The following is a 19993-nucleotide window of genomic DNA, read 5'->3' on the forward strand; positions in this document are numbered from 1 at the left end:
GTTGGTGCTGGGTTCAGGGTGAGTGTGAGGGGGACTGCACGCTCCACATTGCTAAACTATTGCTAAATAATCCCCACTGTGTGAAGAATTACACTGACAACTAATTTAGGATGATCAGTTGGGCTTGCAGTGTGACACACAGGTGTGTATTCAAAGTTACATGTGTATATTGATACTCGGGGTCCTGGTCATTGCAGACAGAATGAAGATATACCTCAACTCAACAAAATAGGCAACAATCAGTTCATTTTTCAAGGCAATGACTTTACCAAACGAGACTTATCCTGCCATGATTAATGTTTCTTTTTATTTGATCATGTGGCATGGGTTTCTCTGGCTGGGCTCAGCATTTATTGCCTGTCTTTACATTCCCTTGGGAAGGTGGGGGTGTGCTGCCTTCTCGAACCACTGCAGTCCATGAGCTGTAGGTAGGCCCACACTGCCCTCAGGGAGGGAATTCCAGGATTTTGACCCAACAACAATGAAGGAATGGTGATATAGTTTCATGTCAAAATGGTGAGTGGCTTGGAGGGGAATTGGTAGGTGATGGCGTTCCCATGTATCTGCTGCCCTTGTCCTTCGAGATGGTAGTTAAACAAAGCTTGGCAGTTAACTCCCAGTCATCATCTAACTGGTACATTATCTCTGGTCGGCCTGTACCGATAAGATTCCACTTGCTAACCAACCAGAATGCTGGACTTGTACATTACAAAACGTTACGAATTGTCCTGGTGACAGCAAGGCAAATAATCTCAACAAAACCTGTCTTTTTTTTAAACAATACTCAATCTCTGTGCCAAACACACACATTCAGAATTGGGAGAAAAGTGGAGAAGAGAACATGCAGGATTTGCTGATCATTGCCTAAGGTTGGTCAGGAAGTATGCTTTGTGGAGGTTGGGGGGATGACAGGGTAGAGGGGAAGCACCAACACCCCCTGGAGACAATTGTCTATCAATACACAGGAAGGCTGGTGAACCATTGAGATATGGCAAGGAAACTGACAGGCATGGAGTCTCACCCAATCACAGCTCACTGGCAAAGTGAGGGGGAAGAATGGAATGAGGGGTAAGGGATGGATGAGGACAATGGCACCACCTGAGGAGTCGCAAGTGGTGCTGAACATTGGGCAATTATTAACAAACATCCCCACTTCTAACCTTATGATGGAGGGAAGGTCATTGCTGAAGAAGCTAAAGATGGTTGGGCCAAGGATGCTACCCTGAGGAACCTTTCAGAAGGATCCTGCAGCTGAGACGACAGACATCCACTACCCACAAGCACCTTCCTTTGTAACATGAATGCCTCCAACCAATGAAGAGTTTTCTCCCAAATTCCATTCACTCCAGTACTGCTTGGGCTCTTCAATGCCACACTCCATCAAATGCAGCCTTGTCACTCTCACCTCACCCACTGGAATTCTGCTCTTTTGTCCATGTTTGAACCAAGGATATAATGAGATCAAGAGCTGAGTGGCCCTGGCAGAATCCAAACTGGGTGTCATTGAGTGGGACCCATCTACAAGACACAAGGCAGGAGTGGGATGGAATACTCCCCACTTGCCTGAATGGGTGCAGCCCCAACAACACTCAAGAAGCTCGACACCATCCAGGACAAAGCAGCCGCTTGATTGGCACCACATCCACAAACATCCCACTCCCTCCACGACCGACGCTCAGTAGCAGTGATTGTACAATCTACAAGACGCACTGCGGAAATTCACCAAAGACCCTTCAAGAGCACCTTCCAAACCCATGACCACTTCCTTCTAGAAGGACAAGAGCTGCAAATACATGGGAACACCATGTAAGTTCCTGTCCAGGTCACTCACCATCCTGACTTGGAAATACATCGCCATTCCTTCACTGTCCTGGAATTCCTTCCCTAAAGGCATTGCGGGTCAACCTACAGCACATGGGCTGCAGTAGTTCGAGAAGGCAGCTCACTCCGACCTTGTCATTAGCTCAGTTGGCTGGATGGCTGGTTTGTGATACAGAGTGGTGCCAACAGTGTGGGTTCAGTTCCTGCATCAGCTGAGGTTACCATGTAGGACTCTCCTTCTCAACGTCTCCCCTCATCTGAGGCACAGAGACCCTCAGGTTCAATCACTAATGTGAGAAGAGCTGTTATGGAGTGGTAAGACTCAAGTGGATAGCTTTTTCACCCAGAGAGTAGTGTAACTGTGAGACTCATATCACCCCTGTGTCTAAAGGAAACAAGGGATATGGGGACAGGTCAGGATGAGAGTATTGAGCTCGATGATCAGCCATGATCATAATGAATGGTGAAGCAGATTCAAGGGACCGAATGGCTTACTCCTGATTTCATCTTCTACGTTTCTCAAGGGCAACTGTGGCTGGGGCAATAAGTGGGACCCAGGCAGGAACACTCACATCCAATGAATGAATGAGGAAAGGGGAATTCCCATTATGACTGTAAGCAATCCTGTGTCCAAGAACCATGCTCCAATTCACTCACCATTGGTTGAGTATAAACATCATCATGTAACAGGTCACATTTGCCACCCCCAGTCAACACACTTGACATTGGTTACCCAACATGACCTTCCTCCCAGAGCCCTGTCTCCAACCCTTTCCTTTACCGGAGTTCAGGATATTTGTCAAACACTCCTTGCCAATTTGCTAATATGAATAAACGTTCACAGGAAATCGCACACAACATTTTTCGAATGAGCCTTTAGTTTCTCCTGCCAGCAATGAAAGATTGAGTAGGCCATTCAGCCCTTCAAGCCTGCTCCACCATTCAACATGATCGTGACTGATCATCCAACTCAGTCCCCTGTTCCCACTTTCTCCCCCACACCCTTTGATCCCTTTATCTCTAAGAACTCTATCTAACTCCTTCTTGAAAACATTCAATGTTTTGGTCTCAACTGCTTTTTGATTGAGAGAATTCCACAGGCTTTGCACTGTCCAGGTGAAGACATTTCTCCTCATCTCAGTCCTAAATGGCGTACCCCATATTCTTAGTCTGTGACCCCTGGAGATAATCTATAATCTGAAGAGAATTATCTCAGAAGATGGAAGAAGATGTAACACAAGATCTTGGGAGGGTATTTCAGATCTCAGCGTCCCCAATCTGGCCTGCTGAGCATCCCTGATTTTCATTTCTGCACGTTTTTCTGTTGGGTGCTTTTATAGAAACATCGAATCATAGAATTTTACAGCGCAGAAGGCCATTCGACCTGTCTTGTCTGTACCAGCTCCCGAAGGAACTACCCAGATAGTCCCACTGTCCAGCCCCATCTCCATCACCTGCTAACTTCATTCCTTTCAAATATATGTCCTGCTCCCTTTTGAAATCTCTTATGGAAACCATCTCTATCTCTCACCCAGGCAGCACATTCCAAATCCTAACTACTCTCTGAGTGAAGAAGTTTCTCCCTATCTCACTCTGAGCTCTCTTGTTGACAATCACCTCTAGTAACTGCCACACCAACGAGAGGAAGTAGAATATCCTTCCTTACCCTGTCAAAATTATGAACAATTTTCAGCACCTCAACAAGGTCACCTCTTAATCTTCTCTGTTCCAAGGAGAATAAGGCCAATCTCTCTAATCTTTCCCTGTATCTAAAATCCCTCATTCTTTGTATCATGCTAGATCTACTTTGAATTCTGTCCAGGGCTTTAATATTCCTTTCTTAATAAGATGCCCAGAACTGAACACAATACTCTGAATGTGGCCTGACTGAAGATTTGATTAGATTAGACTAGATTCCCTATAGTGTTGAAACAGGCCTTTCGGCCCAACAAGTCCACACTGCGCCTTGAAGTACCCCAGCCAGACCCATCCCCCTATAACCCACATACCCCCTTAACACTACGGACAACTTAGCATGGCCAATCCACCCTAACCTGCACATCTTTGGACTGTGGCAGGAAACCGGAGCACCCGGAGGAAACCCACGCAGACACAGGGAGGATGTGCAAACTCCACACAGACAGTCGCCTGAGGCTGGAATCGAACCCAAGTCCCTGGCGCTCTGAGGCTGCAGTGCGAACCACTGAGCCACCGTGCCACCCCCTTCTTTTATACTCAATGCCTCTATTTATAATCCCAATGAACCTATAGGCCTCCTTAACTGCCTCACTTGCCTGGCCACCTTCAGAGAAGCATGCATGTAAACCCCGAGGTTCCTCTGCTCCTGTACTCTACTCAAAGTTGGACCATTGTCCCCGTGTTATCTCTCCTTGTTTCCTCTATCAAAATGCATTATCTCACAATGCTCTGCACTGAAATTCATCTGTCAGGTATCTGCCCATTTGGCCAACTTGTCAATATCCCTCAGGCATTGATCAGCCACACCTTCACATTCCGCTAATCTCCTTATCTTAGTATCATCTGCAAATTTAGAGATTTTGACCTCAACACCCATCTCAAAATCATTTGTACAAATCAGAAAAAGCCCTGGTCCCAACACCAATCCATGGGGAACACCACATTCAACATGTCCTCAATCTGAGAAATGCCCATCTATACCTACCCTCTATCCTTTCCTATCCTTTAGCTAACTTCCAATACATGCTGACAAGGACTCATCAGTCCCAAAGATTTTTAATTTGCTAACCAACTTGCCATGTGGCACCATACCAAACACTTCCCGAAAGACCAAATGTACTACATCCACAGCACCACCTCCTTCCACTGCCTGGGTCACCTTAGCAAAGAACTCAATTACATTTTGTCAGGCATGACCTACCCATGACAAAGCCATGTTGGCTGTCTTACATTCATTTTTTTTCTCTAAGTGTATGTTTACCATGTCCCATATTATGGGCTCCATCAGTTTTCCCACTACCAATGTCGTGGCTGACTCAAGCATGACATCAAAGCTGATGTTAAGTTTTGATTATTATTTGTAAACATATTCTTGGTGGGGAGATGGGTGTGGAATAAAGGGATTGGCTCGGTAGAGCGGTTGGAGGCAGAATATCCAACCAGGTCTAGCGCCCATGGTAGCCAACTATGGTACTGCATAGTCCCGATGGACTGAACTGCCTCCTCCGAGCCTGTGCCGTTCTCTGCTTCCTCAGGTAGGCCACTTATAATAGGGGCCTAGTGTGATCCTTTCCCCAGAGTTTGAATGGAGACCACTAACATGGGATCATATTGTGTGCTCTCCAGTGATCCTTCCTCCTTTCTGTTAATATGAGGGGCAGTTCCCCAGAGGTCTCTGGCTAAACCTAAGTACGAGTTTATCATCGACTCCCAGCTTTTCAATTCCACTGCTTGTAAAATTAACCCAACTGTTTTGGTTGCATTTTTTAAGGCCTCATTAAACATTTCGATTGCGACGTTGTACTCACTAATGGCCTGATCGCTTGTTAAATGCACAGCCCATGGCGACTACCTGCGCAGTTGCTTTAGAGATGACAGGAACACACAACATGGAGTAAACCTCGAATCCTAGGATGTTGTTTAGCTGACGATGCTGCTCCTGAAACAAGATTGGAGAGAAATGTGAAAGAAAGAAAGAGAGAGAGAGAGAAAGAGATAAGTAGAAAGATAGAGAGAAAGAACCAAACTAAACGAAGAAGGATGGAAATGAAAGAAAGAGAGGAAGAAGCTGCCAAGAGAAGAAGAAAGGGGGTGAGAGTGAAAGAGAAAAAGAAGAGAGAAAGAAAGAAAAAGAAAGAGAAAGCGGGAAAGAGAGACAAAGGCGGAAAGAAAGAAAGAAGAAAAGAAGGAAAGAAAGAAAGAAGGAAGGAAAGAAGAAAGGAAGGAAGGAAAGAAAGAGAAAGAAGGAAAGAAAGAGATAACAAGGGCAAGAAAGAAAGAGAAAGAAGGAAAGAAAGAGATAACAAGGGCAAGGAAGAAAGAAAGAGAGGGAAGGAGAGAGAGAAAGAGGGAGGGAAAGAGGGAAATAAGGAAAGAGGGAAAGAAACAAAGAGAGAAAGAAAGAACAGTAGAAAAAGAAGAGGGAAAACAAAGAAGAGAACAAGAGAGAATAAATGAGGAAGAAAAAAAAGAAAAGGAACAAGAAAATTGGTGAGAGAAAAGGATAGAATAAATACAATGGAAGAGAGATAAATGCAAAACCAGGCTGAAGAAATGAAAAGAGAAAGAAAGAGAGATAGAAAAAATCAAAGTGATGAAAGGAAGAGACGAGAAAGGAAGAGAGAGAGAAACAGCACAAAGTGGATGAGTGTAAATGGGAACGAGAGAGAGACTGAGGAAGAAAGGGAGGAAATAGACAGAAAACAGCTCCCATTGCTATCACACATTTTGCAACCACAGTAGGTCACAAAGGACGATTCTGCAAGTGAGGCACTTTTAAAGTACAGTTCCTCTTGTAATTTAGGAAACAGTTTGATGGTGGTCTGATGGGACCAGCATTGGATTAACAGTCCAAGCAGACGCAGGCTAACCCCCTCAGGAAAATGTTTCAAATTCCGCCACAGCAGCTGGTGAAATTCAAATTCAAGATATTAAAAAAACTTGGAATTAGAAGCTTGTAAAGTGTTGGAAAAACCCATACGGTTTGCTTAACCTCCTTTCAGGGAAGAAAATCCGCCATCCATACCTGGTCTTGCCTGCATGTGACTCCAGACCCAAAGCAAGAAATGTGTGGTTAACTCTTGTCTGAGGTAATCTAATCAAGGACTGCATCCTATTCATGAATTTTAAAGATCTCAGCTCGCACACAGCATGTTGCCCCAGAAGGCACAGCAATAATCAATTTGCAAAGATATTGGTTGAGGCTGGCTACTGATTGAGGATATCTGTGATTCCTCCTAAGGTTTTGGAACATCAAAGTACCTGGAGACAATTCAGCCCCTCAAGTTTGTTCTATCCTTCACTTATTTTGGGTATATCAATGTCGTCCACCTGCCTTTGCTCTATCCAAAGCACCTTCTAAAGCTACAAGCACCATCATCTAGAAGGACAAGGGCAGCAGGTACATGGGAACACCACCCCGCTGCAAGTTCCCTCCAACCCACTCACTATCGTGGCTTGGAAATATATCGCCGTTCCTTTACTGTCGCTGGGTCAGAATCCTGGAATTCCCTCCCCTGTGGGTCTACCTGCAGTGATTCAAGAAGGCAGCTCACCACCGCCTTCTCAAGGGGCAACTAGGGACGGGCAATAAATGCTGGGCCCAGCCAGAGACGCCTCCATCCTACGCGCGAATAAATCCATGAGAAAAGAAACCTGCCCAAGGCAGCGAACTGCCGAAATGGGGACTGAAGATTGGACAAAACTCACCGCTGTGATGTCATTCAATGTCATCGATTTACTGTCTTTCTCCGACTGTTCAAAATCAGAAAACGACAACTGGAAGAAAAAAAGCAAGTTAGAAATGCAGAATAAGCATGAGGAGATTCAGAGGAACTGCACTGGGAGCAGTTTCCAAAGGCTTCCCTTCCCGATCTGCCTCACTGTCAGTCCACCAGCATACCACCAAAAAGAACCAATCCCTCTGCGTTCGTTGATGCAGAACAGAATCCTCTGGGCAACCACCCACATAGAAACGTAGAAGATAGGAACACGAGTAGATCATTCAGCTCCTCGAACCTGCTCCGCCATTTAATATGATCATCGAGTTCAATACCCTAATTCTGACCTCCCCCCATATCCCTTTATCCCTTTAGCCACGAGAACTATGTCTACCTCCTTCTCGAAAACACCGTGTTTTGGCCTCAACCACTTTCTATGGAAGAGAATTCCATAGGCTCACAACTGTGAAGCTCACCACTGTGACATTTTCCCTCAGTTCAGTCCTAAAAACAGTTTACCTCTTTTTCTTAAACTATGATCTCTGGTTCCAGACTCCCCAATGCTCCTCCATGCCCCCCCCACCCCCCCCCCCCCCGCAACCCCCATCCTCCCCCGCCGTCCCCACCCCCCACTACATCTCTCTTGCAGCCAACCTGTCCAATCCTGTTAGAATTTTATAGGTTTCTGTGAGAATCCCCACTTATTCTTCCAAACACCAGCGAAAACAATCCCAACCCCTTCTTCCAAACACCAGCAAACACAATCCCAACCCCTTCTTCCAAACACCAGCGAACACAATCCCAACCCCTTCTTCCAAGCACCAGCGAACACAATCCCAATCCCTTCTTCCAAACAGCAGCGAACACAATCCCAACCCCTTCTTCCAAACACCAGCGAACACAATCCCAACCCCTTCTTCCAAACACCAGCGAACACAATCCCAACCCCTTCTTCCAAACACCAGCGAACACAATCCCAACCCCTTCTTCCAAACACCAGCGAACACAATCCCAACCCCTTCTTCCAAACACCAGCGAACACAATCCCAACCCCTTCTTCCAAGCACCAGCGAACACAATCCCAACCCCTTCTTCCAAACAGCAGCGAACACAATCCCAACCCCTTCTTCCAAACAGCAGCGAACACAATCCCAACCCCTTCTTCCAAGCACCAGCGAACACAATCCCAACCCCTTCTTCCAAACACCAGCGAACACAATCCCAACCCCTTCTTCCAAACACCAGCGAAAACAATCCCAACCCCTTCTTCCAAACACCAGCGAAAACAATCCCAACCCCTTCTTCCAAACACCAGCTAACACAATCCCAACCCCTTCTTCCAAACACCAGCTAACACAATCCCAACCCACTACACAAAAACCAAACAACTGTGGATGCTGAAATCAGAAACAACAAAATCTCAGCAGGTCTGGCAGCATCTGTGGAAAGAAAGCTGAGTTAATGTTTCAGATCCAGTGTTCTGAAGAAGAGTTGCTGGACCTGAAACATTAACTCTGTTTCTCTCTCCACAGATGCTGCCAGACCTGCTGAGTTTCTCCAGTGAGTTCTGTTTTTGTTCCAAACCAACTTGATCTCTCCTCAGACATCAGTCCTGCCAACCCAGGAATCAATTTTGGTAAATTTTCACTGCAGTCCTTCTGTAGCCTAGACCCAGCTTCCACTAATCCCTTTTAAAGGTGAGTACACACAGTAAGTTGAGTGCTTTGGCATAGTGGTATTGTCCCCACCTCTGGTTCAGGAGGCCTGGGCTCAAGTCCCACCTGCTCCAGACGTGGGCATCAAAATCTCTCAACACATTGCTGAAAAAATACATACAGCCTTTCTTTTCACTTTAAGGCCATCAAATTTGATTTGGCATCTCATTGGAGATTCAGTCCTATCTCAGAATCACAAAATTGATGTAGCATGAAAGAAAACCACTCAGCTCATCACATCTGCACTGCTTCTATCATCTGGAAGAAATCTCCTGCCTTTTCCTCACTGCACACCATTTCTGTCCAAACTTACCATCCAGTGCCCCTCTTGAATATCTCAAATGAACCTCCCTTCACCACATTTTCAGGCACTGTGCTCCAGATCCTAGCTACGTCTCACATCATCCTTGCCTCATTTGCATATCGTTTTAACTCTATGCCCCTCTCATTCTTGCTCCTTTTACAAGTTCTCCCTAACAACTCTGCCCAGCCTCCTCCTCTCCAAGAAGAATAGGCCCAGCTTCTTCAATCTATCCTAATCACTGAAGTTTCTCATTCCTGGAACCATTCTTGGAAATTGCTTCTGCACTCTCTCCAATATGTTTCCATCTCTCCTAAAATGTGCCCCCCCCCCCCCCAGAACTGTACACAAAACTCCAACAGTGTCTAACAAGAGAGAGTAGGAACTGCAGATGCTGGAGAGTCTGAAATAACAAGGTGTAGAGCTGGATGAACACAACAGGCCGAGCAGCATCAGAGGAGCAGGAAAGCCAACGTTTCGGGCCTGGACCCTTCTTCAGAAAATTTTCTGAACGAGTGAACAAGTTCAACAAGTTCCCTTTCTGGCTATCCCTGACTCACCATTACTAACAAAGGAATGAAAGGGCTCACAGAGATTCCAGACAAATGCATCAGTTTTGTTTTGTGAAGGAAACACGAACATTGCTGGAGAAATTCAGGGGGTCTGGCAGCATCTGTGCAGAGAGTGACAGTTAATGTTTTGATTGCGATATTCTCATAGATGCTGCTAGACTTGCTGAGTTTCTCTGCATTCTCTGTGTTTGCTTCAAATTCCCAGCATCTGCAAAAATTTACTTTTATTTACAGTTATGTTTCATGGCCTCTGTTATTTAGCTCCTGGGTGTTTTGCTTTCGTAGCTTGATGTGTTACAGTGCCAGGACATGTCCCTTTGGAACATCACTGGCTAACCTGAAAAAGAACCTTAATAACTCCATTTGGTATTTCCTGCCCATTGGACAATTCTCTATCCATACCAGCATATCACTTGGAGGAAGGAAGTGAATGTACTGTAGCCAGATTTACAGATGACACAAAAATAGGTGGAAAGGCCAGTTCAGAGAGGGACACAGGCAGTTTACAGAGAGATATTGATTGGCTATGTCAGTAGCCAAGAAGTTGCCAAACAGAGTACAATGTGGGAAAATGTGAACAGAGTATTATTTAAACAAAAAAAAGCTGCAGAAAGCTGCACCACTAGGGGACTTGGGGAGGCTTGTAAACAAAACACAGGAAGCTAGCAGTGATAATGGGAACTGCAGATGCTGGAGAATCCAAGATAACAAAGTGTGGAGCTGGATGAACACAGCAGGCCCAGCAGCATCTCAGGAGCACAAAAGCTGATGTTTCGGGCCTAGGCCCTTCACCAGAGAAGGTCTAAGCCCGAAACATCAGCTTTTGTGCTCCTGAGATGTTGCTTGGCCTGCTGTGTTCATCCAGCTCCACACTTTGTTATGACAGAAAGTTAGCAGACAGGGGCAGCAGGTAATCAGGAAAGGTCATGGAATGTTGGCCCTTATTTCAGGGGGTTTGGAATGTGAGACTGTGGAAGTCTCACTGCAACTGTACAAGGTGCTGGGGAGACCACATCTGGAGCACTGTGAGCAGTTTGGTTCCCCTTGTTTAAGGAATGATATTTTTTCACTGGAGGCAGTTCAGAAAAGGTTCTCTAGGATAATGCCCGCAATGGTGGGATTGTCTTATCAATAAAGGCGAATCATATTGAATATGAGAATATCAGAATATCCTTTAATTTCATATGTAATCCAGTACAGGTGGACAGTAAAAACTTTCTACAATGGCTGCCTTTAATGTCGACAGTTACCTAGGTGCAAATCTTGCAGAGTAAAATGAAGTGTTGTTGTAGAGTTAAAAAAATTGATTAGCATGAAACAGTGAGAAAGTCCAGAATGACAATAAGTGACTGTAAGTATTAACATTCCAGTCTGTGCAGGCCACAGAGCATGAGGCCATCTCCGGCTCGCTCTGGCACAGTTCTGGAACTCGCCCATTCGCTCCCCTGCTGCCACGGGACTTAGCGTGTGCTTGCGACCCTACTCACTGGAGTCTAGAAGAATGAGAGGTGATGTCATTCTTGAAACATATATGATTCTTAGGAGGCTTTACGGGGTAAATGCTGACAGAGTGTTTCCCCTCATGGGAGAGTCCATGGCCAATCCACCTATCCTGCACATCTTTGGACTGTGGGAGGAAACCAGAGCACCCGGAAGGCATAGTCTCAGAATAAAGGGGCACCAATTTAAGACTGAGGTGAGGAGGAATTTGTTCTCCCAGAGGGTTGTGAGTCTTTGGAACTCCTTGTCACAGAGAGCTGTGGGGACAGAGTCCCTGTGTATATTTAAGGTTGAGACAGTTTCTTGATCAGTCGGGAATCAAGGATTACAGGGAAAGGGCAGGAAAGTGGATGTGAGGAATCTCAGATCAGCCATGGTTCTACTCAATGTTGGAGTTGGGCTGAGGGGCTGAATGGCCTACTCCTGTTTCTATTTCTTATGATCTTATGGCACCAGTAATCCAGAACCTGAGGCTAATCTTTCATAATTAGATCTGGAATTAAAATGCTAGCCTAATGTTGTCATGTAACCATTGACAATCGTCGGAAAACCCACCTGGCTCACCAGTGTTCTTTAGGGAACAAAGCCTGCCATCCTTACCTGGTCTGGTCTACATGTGACTCCAGACCCACAGCAATATGGGTGACTCTTAACTGCCCTCTGAAATGGCCCAGCAAGCCACTCAGTTCAAAGGTAATTAAAAATGGGCAATTAATATTGGCTTTTTCCAGTGATGCCCCTATGACAAGTGCAAATGAAAAAGAAACCCTTCCCTGAACATCTCCACCTCTCTCTGTCCTTTAAGATATTCCTCAAAACCTAGTCCTTTAACTAAGCCTTGTCCTAATGCCCGTGTCACCCATCCTAACATTCTCAAATATTTAATAATGTTCCTGTGAAATACATCAGCGTGTTTGACGCTGTTGAGGGTCTACATGAATGCATTTAGTTATTGCATGTTTCAAACACTTGTCCACATTGGGTAGGCAAGAGGGCAACTTGATCAGATTAATTTGCAAAATGCCGTTCCTTTCATCCAATCTGTAACTGCAACAGTCAAGCCTAGCCTCTTCAAATGTGCCTAATTATGAGAGTGGCAAATCAACAATTTAAATTATGATTCATGTTACACAGTCCAAATGTAACATCTACATAATGTCACAGCCTCTGCTAAATACAATTAACATCACATACTGTGTAAACCAACTGCTACTGGTGTTCCAGTGTCAGCTGATTAATTCTGAGTGGTCATATAAACCACATGGATACATGAGCAAGTCAGAGGCTAGGAATATTGCAGCCAGGAACTCAGCTCCAGTCTCCCCAAAGCCTGCCCACCATCTCAGAGAAATCGATAACATTCTAACAGGACTAGACAGGACAAATGCAGGATGGATATTCCTGATGACAGCAGAGTTCAGAACCAGGGGTCAGAGTGTAAGGATACAAGGTAGGCCATTTAGGACTGGGATAAGGAGAAATGTCTTTACCCAGGGAGCGGAGAGCCTATGGAATTCTCTTGCACAGAAAGCTATGCTAATACATTGAAAGTTTTCAAGAAGAAGATGGACCTGTCAGCAAATTACTGCAGATGCTGGAATCTATACTCAAAACGAAAAAATGCAGGTCAGGTAGCTTCCATGGAGAGAGAGCTAGCTAACATTTCAAGTCTAGATGACTCTTCATCAGATGTAGCACTTAGGCTAAAGGAATAAAGGTAGTAGTGGAGAAAGCAGGAACAGGAGACTGAGTTACATGATCAGCCATGTTCATATAGATATAGAATCCCTACAGTGTGGAAGCAGGCCCTTTGGCCCAACAAGTCCACACTGACACTCAGCACATCCCACCCAGACCCATCCCCATGTAACCCACCTAATCTATACATCTCTGAACACTAGGGGCAATTTAGCATGACCAATCCACCTAACCTGCACATCTTTGGACTGTGGGAGGAAACCGGAGCACCCGGAGGAAACCCAAGCAGACACGGGGAGAATGTGCAGACTCCACACAGACAGTCGCTCAAGGCTGGAATCGAACCTGGGTCCCTGGCGCTGTGAGGCTGCAGTGTTAACCACTGAGCCAACGTGTCACCCACGTGAAATGGTGCAGCAGACTTGAAGGGCATAATGGACTACTCCTGCTCCGATTTTCTTTGTTTCTATGTAACAGATCAGACTCGTCCTAGTCAGTAGACCAGCACATGTCAATCAACATATTATTACAATCTACTAGCTGACAGACCCATCAGTTGAAAACACCAATGATTCCAGACTGCAGCACCGATCAAAGCAAGTAGGTTCACCCATGCACATTGGCTGATGGTCAGTGATAACAGTCATCATCACTGGATGGCCTGAATATATTCAAGAGATTGCTAAGCAGGTACACTCAGACCACCCATTCAGAGAGGAACTAGGTGTCTCTAAGAATGCAATGTTTAATGATAAACAGATCTCTAAGCCATCATCTCTAATGCGAGGACATGCAAAACTATCTCCATCCAGGTCACACGTGTGGTGACAGGGACTCAGAAAGTACCAAGAGGTTTCGCCATTGGCTTGGCATCAATACGCACATTAACCAGATGGGAAAGCTGTCACCTCCAACAACCGAGAGAGCCTCTCACTCCACACGAGGTTCCTCCTGGGCCATGAGGTGAGATCTCCCCCGTGGCTTTCCACACCCCAGGGCACCATTCCATTCTGGTCGCTGAACAGTTCACCAAATTCCTCTATGTGCAGCAAGTGAGGGATACCACCGCTGCCAGGGTTGCTGGAACAAAGTGACCACCATATGCAGCATTGTGGGTATTCCTCAACAGTGTGTCAGTGAGCAGGAAATGAGGCTGTCAACATATTACGTAAGGCCATAAAAGAATGAGGAGCTGGAAGAAGCTATTCAGTCCCTTGTGACCTCAACTCCACTTTTCTGCCCACTTCCTTTACCTCATTATTAATTAAAAATCTCTCCATCTCCTCCGTAAATTAACTCAACGTCCCAAAATCCACTACATTCTGAGGGAGTGTATTCCACAGATTCATGACCCTTTGAGAGAAATAATTCCTCCTCATCTCTGTTTAAAATCTGCTACACCTTACCGTAAAACTATGACCTCTTGTTCTTTACTTCCTACAAAAGGAGGCATCATTTCTACACCTACTTTGTCAATCCCCTTAAGCATCTCAGTTAGATCTCCCCTCATTCTTAACTCAAGCAAGTACTGGCCTAAGCTGCTCAATCTCGTCGCACAGAACAAGCCTTTCATCTCAGGAATTAATCTGATAAGGCTTCTCTGATCTGCCTTCAAAGCAATTATATCCTTCATCCAGTTAGGGGATAAAAGCTGTACGTAATGCTCCAAACAGAGCCTCAGTAATGTAATTACCTCCTCCCATCACTACCCTCTGGCAAGTGCGCTGGGGAAACTTCTTTGAATGTTAAATGTAAACTACCATGCCATACTTTCAGATAGCTAACATGAATCTCTGTGCTTACTCGTCTCCAACATCATCAGCCTCTCTCACATATGGGACATGGATTCACACAGTTCTTCCTCCCAAACTCTTCATCGCTCGACCATGTTTGCATAACATAATCATTGGAAAGGAGGGGGAGTATCAGTAACGTGAGCAGATTGTCATCCCAAATGTGTACCAAGACAAAGCACCACAGTCTGAGACCTTTGCAGGGACTCGTGGAGAGATGCTGCAAGGTTGCGTCGATCCTAGATCTCATGATGTCTCGGACTAATGATCAAATCCCGCAACAAGGTACATGACACGTCCAGACAGCATACCCATCAAACACCTGTCACACAAGACAACTGCTCAGGTCTTTTAGATAGAATGCCTAATTATATAATACAGAATTATACATTCACAACAAACCAATTCACAACTATCCGCAATGACAGAGAGCACACTGAAGCATGAAGCTAAACCTCCAATTCTAGATCTGATAAGACCATAAGAAAAGGATAGGAGTAGACCATTCAGCCCCTCCAGCCTGCTGCACCATTCAATAGGCTCAAGGCTGATCTGACAGTCCTCACGTCCACTTTCCAGTCCTTTTCCGGTAATCCTTGATTCCCTGACTGATCAAGAATCTGTCTCAGGCTTAAATATACACAAGGACTCTGCCCCCACAGCTCTCTGTGGCAAGGAGTTCCAAAGGCTCACAACCCTCTGAGAGAACAAATCCTGCCTCATCTCAGTCTTAAACTGGTGCCCCTTTATTCTGACACTGTGCCGTTTAGTCCTTAGACTCTCTCATGAGGGGGAACAGTCTCTCAGCATTTACCCTGTCAGGCCCCTTGTGAATCCTGGATGTTTCAATGTGATCCCCTCTCATTCCTCTAAACTCCAGTGAGTAGAGTCCCAACCTGTTTAGCCTTTGCTGTGAGACAATCCCTCCCTACCAGGGATCATCCCAGTGAACATTCTCTGAACTGCCTCCAGTGAAATGATATCATTCCTTAAACAAGGGGAACCAAACTGCTCACAGTGCTCCCCAGCACCTTGTACGGTTACAGTGAGACTTCCACAGTCCAACCCCGTGAAATAAGGGCCAACTTTCCATGACCCGTCCTGATTATGTGCTACCCCTGTGTGCTAGCTTTCTGTGTTTTGAAATAAGTACAAACATTCCATGATCATGCTGTACATACATCAAGGTCTAATCCGAATGCATAGAGACAGTTCTATCACATGTGGAGCACATGTACGCGCCTCACCTTCTCCCTGCACGCATATGTGCACGTATATATGTTATGTACATGTGTAAATGTGTGTAATGGAGTCAGTGTCGTGCCTTCAGTCAATCTGTCATTGTAAATAATGAACAGTAACATCAGTGGCACAGAACATAGATTAGATGTGTAATTCTGTGATATTGCAGCTGCATAAATAGTGCTGGTAATAAACTTTAAGACATCTGGTTCAATAAGACCCTGACTCCCTGTGGTATAGGGACTGAAAGCTCCGTGGCACAGAGGCTCAGTGGTTAGCACAGCAGCTTCACAACATCAGGGACCCACATTCAACTCCACCCTTGGGCGTACAGTTTGCACATTCTCCCCATGCCTGTGTGGGATTTTTCCGGGTCCTCTGGTTTCTTCCTACAGTCCAAAGCTGTGCAGGTTAGGGTGGATTGGGCATGCTAAATTGCTCATAGTGTCCAGGGATATGCAGGCTGGGTGGGTTAGCTATGAGGAATGCAATGGACAGGGTAGAGGGTTAGGTTACCTCTCAGTGGGTCGGTGTGGACTCAGTGGGTTGGATGGCCTGCTTCCACACTATAGGGATTCTAAGGTTGACAATTAGAGAATCACAAACTGCTGGTTGACTGTGCTACTGCAAATATGCATTTGTTCGGGGCAAGGGAGACAGAAATTTACTTGGAACTGATGTATGTTTGTATATAACAATAACATCAAGCACCTTACATACTTATATGTCCAAAGGGGCTTTGCACAAGTGCTGTTAGGCTGTAAAAAAAAATCAGCTCACATTACAGAAAGCTTGTTCAGAGTGGATCTGGAGAGAAGTAGAGAGGCACAGAGGTATGGGGGAGTAAGCTTTGGATTTGGTGTTTTTAAAAACTTGAGACTGAAATGAGAACAATCTGTTTTAAAACCAGAGTTTGTAAGGATGGCTAAACGCACTGAATCTCTGTTTCCAAATCAGCTTGTTTCTTCTTTTCTGGGCTCAGCAGATAAAGTTGTTATAGAATCATACAGCATGGAAACGGACCCTTTGGTCCAACCCATCAATGCCAACCATAAACCCAAACTCAACTTGTCCCATCTTGACTCTCAAAACTTCACGTCACATCTCACTAATCGCATTCATACAGGTGCATACCTGCAGATTCCCTTCACCTGATGAGGGGGCAGTGCTTCAGAAGCTTGTGATTTTAAACAAACCTGTTGGACTATAACCTGACGTTGTGTGATTTCTGACTTTGCTACCTGTCACCCCCCGCCCAATTCCAACACCGGCACCTCAAAATCACATCAAAACACAGGCAGTAGAGTTACGGGTAAAGGAATGAGTGTTTATGGAGGGTATGATTGAGAAGGGTGTGTGGGCATGTGTTGGAACAGTCAATTCTGGGAGTAACAGAGGAGCGTTCTTTAACAATGGAGGAACTGAGACAGGAGTGAATTCAAGTGTACCTGACATGAAATAGCACACAAGAACTTACCGGAAAGAGAATCTCCTCCTCCAGAACTTTATCTCCAACAACCTGTCAGTAAGAGAAACAGGAGAAACAAGTTAAAAACCTTTATGCGGAAAGCCACAAGGCCACCACTTTACAGGAAGCAGCTGATTGATTTACACACACGTTGCCAAGGCTGGAGAACTTTATGAATGAGCAAAGATTGGAAAGGCTGGGGAGGAGGGTCTGGTTACAGACGGGGAATCTGTGGAATTCACTCCCCCCAGAGTGTGGTGCATGCAGGGACACTGAGTAAAGGAGCAGCGCTTTGAAAGCTTGTGATTTCTGATCAATGTGTGACTTCTAAGTAAATTCAAGGAGGCGAGATACAGGTTTACAATTAGTCAAGGCTTAAAAGGGTTAAGGAGAGTGGCCCAGAAAGTGGAGTTGAGGTCGAGATAAGATCGCCAAGATCACATTGAAGGGGCCTAGCTCTGCTCCGAGTTCTTATTTCCTTCCTAACGGAGGTGAATAAAAGGATAAAGTGAACATAAAGGAATTTTTTTTCTCAGCAGTGATCAATCTATCAATTTAAGGAACTTAGTTTCAGGTCTAGATGGGATTTGAGGAGATTGTTTTTGGTCCAGCTGAGGATGGGTATCTGAAACTTAATGTTCAATTGATTCTAAGCCAGTCAATGATGTTAGAAACTAAACACAAATATCTTTCCTGATGGTGAGTTACCACACAGAACAGGTAGCACTGGGCAAGGCCAACATTTGCTGTCCATCCCTAACTGTCACGTTCATCATACGTTAAACCTACCGTTCCAGGGATCATCCGTGTGAATCTCTGCTGGGCACGCTCCACTACGAATTTTCTCACCATTTAGAAAATAGTCCATGCCTGTATTCTTTTTTCCAAAGTGCAAAACCTCGCATTTGCTCACGTTGAATTTCATCAGCCATTTCCTGGACCACTCTCCAAAACTGTCTAAATCTTTCTGCAGCTTCCCCACCTCCTCAGTACTACCTGCCTGTCCACCTATCTTCGTATCATCGGCAAACTTCGCCAGAATGCCGCCGGTCCCTTCATCCAGATCATTAATATATAAGGTGAACAGCTGCGGCCCCAACACTGAACCCTGCGGGACACCACTCGTCACAGGTTGCCATTCCGAAAAAGAGCCTTTTATCCCAACTCTCTGCCTTCTGTCAGACACCCAATCCTCCATCCACGCCAGTAGCTCACCTCGAACACCATGGGCCCTCACCTTTCTCAGCAGTCTCCCGTGAGGCACTGTATCAAAGGCCTTTTGGAAGTCTAGATAGATAACATCTACTGGGTTTCCCTCGTCTAACATACTTGTTACCTCTTCAAGGAATTCTAACAGGTTTGCCAGGCATGACCTCCCCTTACTAAATCCATGCTGACTTGTTCTAACCCAACCCTGCACTTCCAAGAATTTCGAAATCTCATCCTTAACAATGGATTCTAGAATTTTGCTAACAACCGAGGTTAGGCTAATCGGCCTATAATTTTCCATCTTGTGTCTTGATCCTTTCTTAAACAAGGGGGTTACAACAGCAATTTTTGAATCATCTGGGACTTTCCCTGACTCCAGTGACTTTTGAAAGATCACAACCAAAGCCTCTGCTATTTCCTCAGCCACCTCCCTCAGAACTCCATGATGTAGCCCATCGGGGCCAGGAGATTTATCAATTTTTAGACCTGAAAGGCCTGAAGTCACACACAGGCCAGACTGGGTAAGGATGGCAGACTTCCTTTCCTAAAGGATATCAGTGAATCAAGTTTGTTGTTTGTTCCTGCACCTCCTTGAACAAAGAGTAGAAATGAACAGATTTGTTTCCAAATGGCATCAGAGATAATGGGAGCTGCAGATGCTGGAGAATCCAAGATAACAAAGTGTGGAGCTGGATGAACACAACAGGCCAAGCAGCATCTCAGGAGCACAAAAGCTGACGTTTCAGGCCTAGGCCTTTATCAGAGATAGGGATGGGGTGAGGGTTCTGGAATAAATAGGGAGAGAGGGGGAGGTGGATTGAAGATGGATTGAGGAGAAGATATGTGGAGAGGAGAGTATGAATGGGGAGGTAGATTAGATTAGACTCCCTACAGTGTGGAAAGAGGCCCTTTGGCCCAACAAGTCCACACCGCCCTTTGGAACATCCCACCCAGACCCATCCCCCTATAACCCACACACCCTGGTAGGTAGGGAGGGGATAGATCAGTCCAGGGAGGACAGGTCAAAGGGGCAGGATGAGGTTAGTAGGTGGGAAATGGAGGTGCCTTGAGGTGGGAGGTGGGGATAGGTGAGAGGAAGAACAGGTTAGGGAGACGGGGACGAGCTGGGCTGGTTTTGGGATGCAGTGGGGAAGGGGAGATTTTGAAGCTTGTGAAATCCACATTGATACCATTGGGCTGCAGGGTTCCCAAGCTGAATATGAGTTGCTGTTCCTGCAACCTTTGGGTGGCATCATC

The 19993-nt window shown here is 45.5% G+C and overlaps 1 protein-coding gene across 5 annotated transcripts in view; it reads right to left on the reverse strand.

Moving 5' to 3' along the window:
• The window catches only part of LOC125453591 (cGMP-dependent 3',5'-cyclic phosphodiesterase), a 296672-nt gene that overhangs the window by 73298 nt on the left and 203381 nt on the right, over positions 1 to 19993 (reverse strand). For all 5 annotated transcript variants that reach the window (XM_059646853.1, XM_059646852.1, XM_059646854.1 and 2 more), the window contains 3 exons: positions 17537 to 17578; positions 7228 to 7296; positions 5328 to 5458 (listed from right to left, as the gene is read on the reverse strand). In XM_059646853.1, coding sequence (XP_059502836.1) covers positions 5328 to 5458; positions 7228 to 7296; positions 17537 to 17578 — 242 coding nt within the window. The remainder of the gene's footprint in view (positions 1 to 5327; positions 5459 to 7227; positions 7297 to 17536; positions 17579 to 19993) is intronic.

The sequence above is a fragment of the Stegostoma tigrinum genome, chromosome 6 (assembly GCF_030684315.1).
Source record: "Stegostoma tigrinum isolate sSteTig4 chromosome 6, sSteTig4.hap1, whole genome shotgun sequence".
In the NCBI taxonomy this organism is placed as follows: domain Eukaryota; kingdom Metazoa; phylum Chordata; class Chondrichthyes; order Orectolobiformes; family Stegostomatidae; genus Stegostoma; species Stegostoma tigrinum.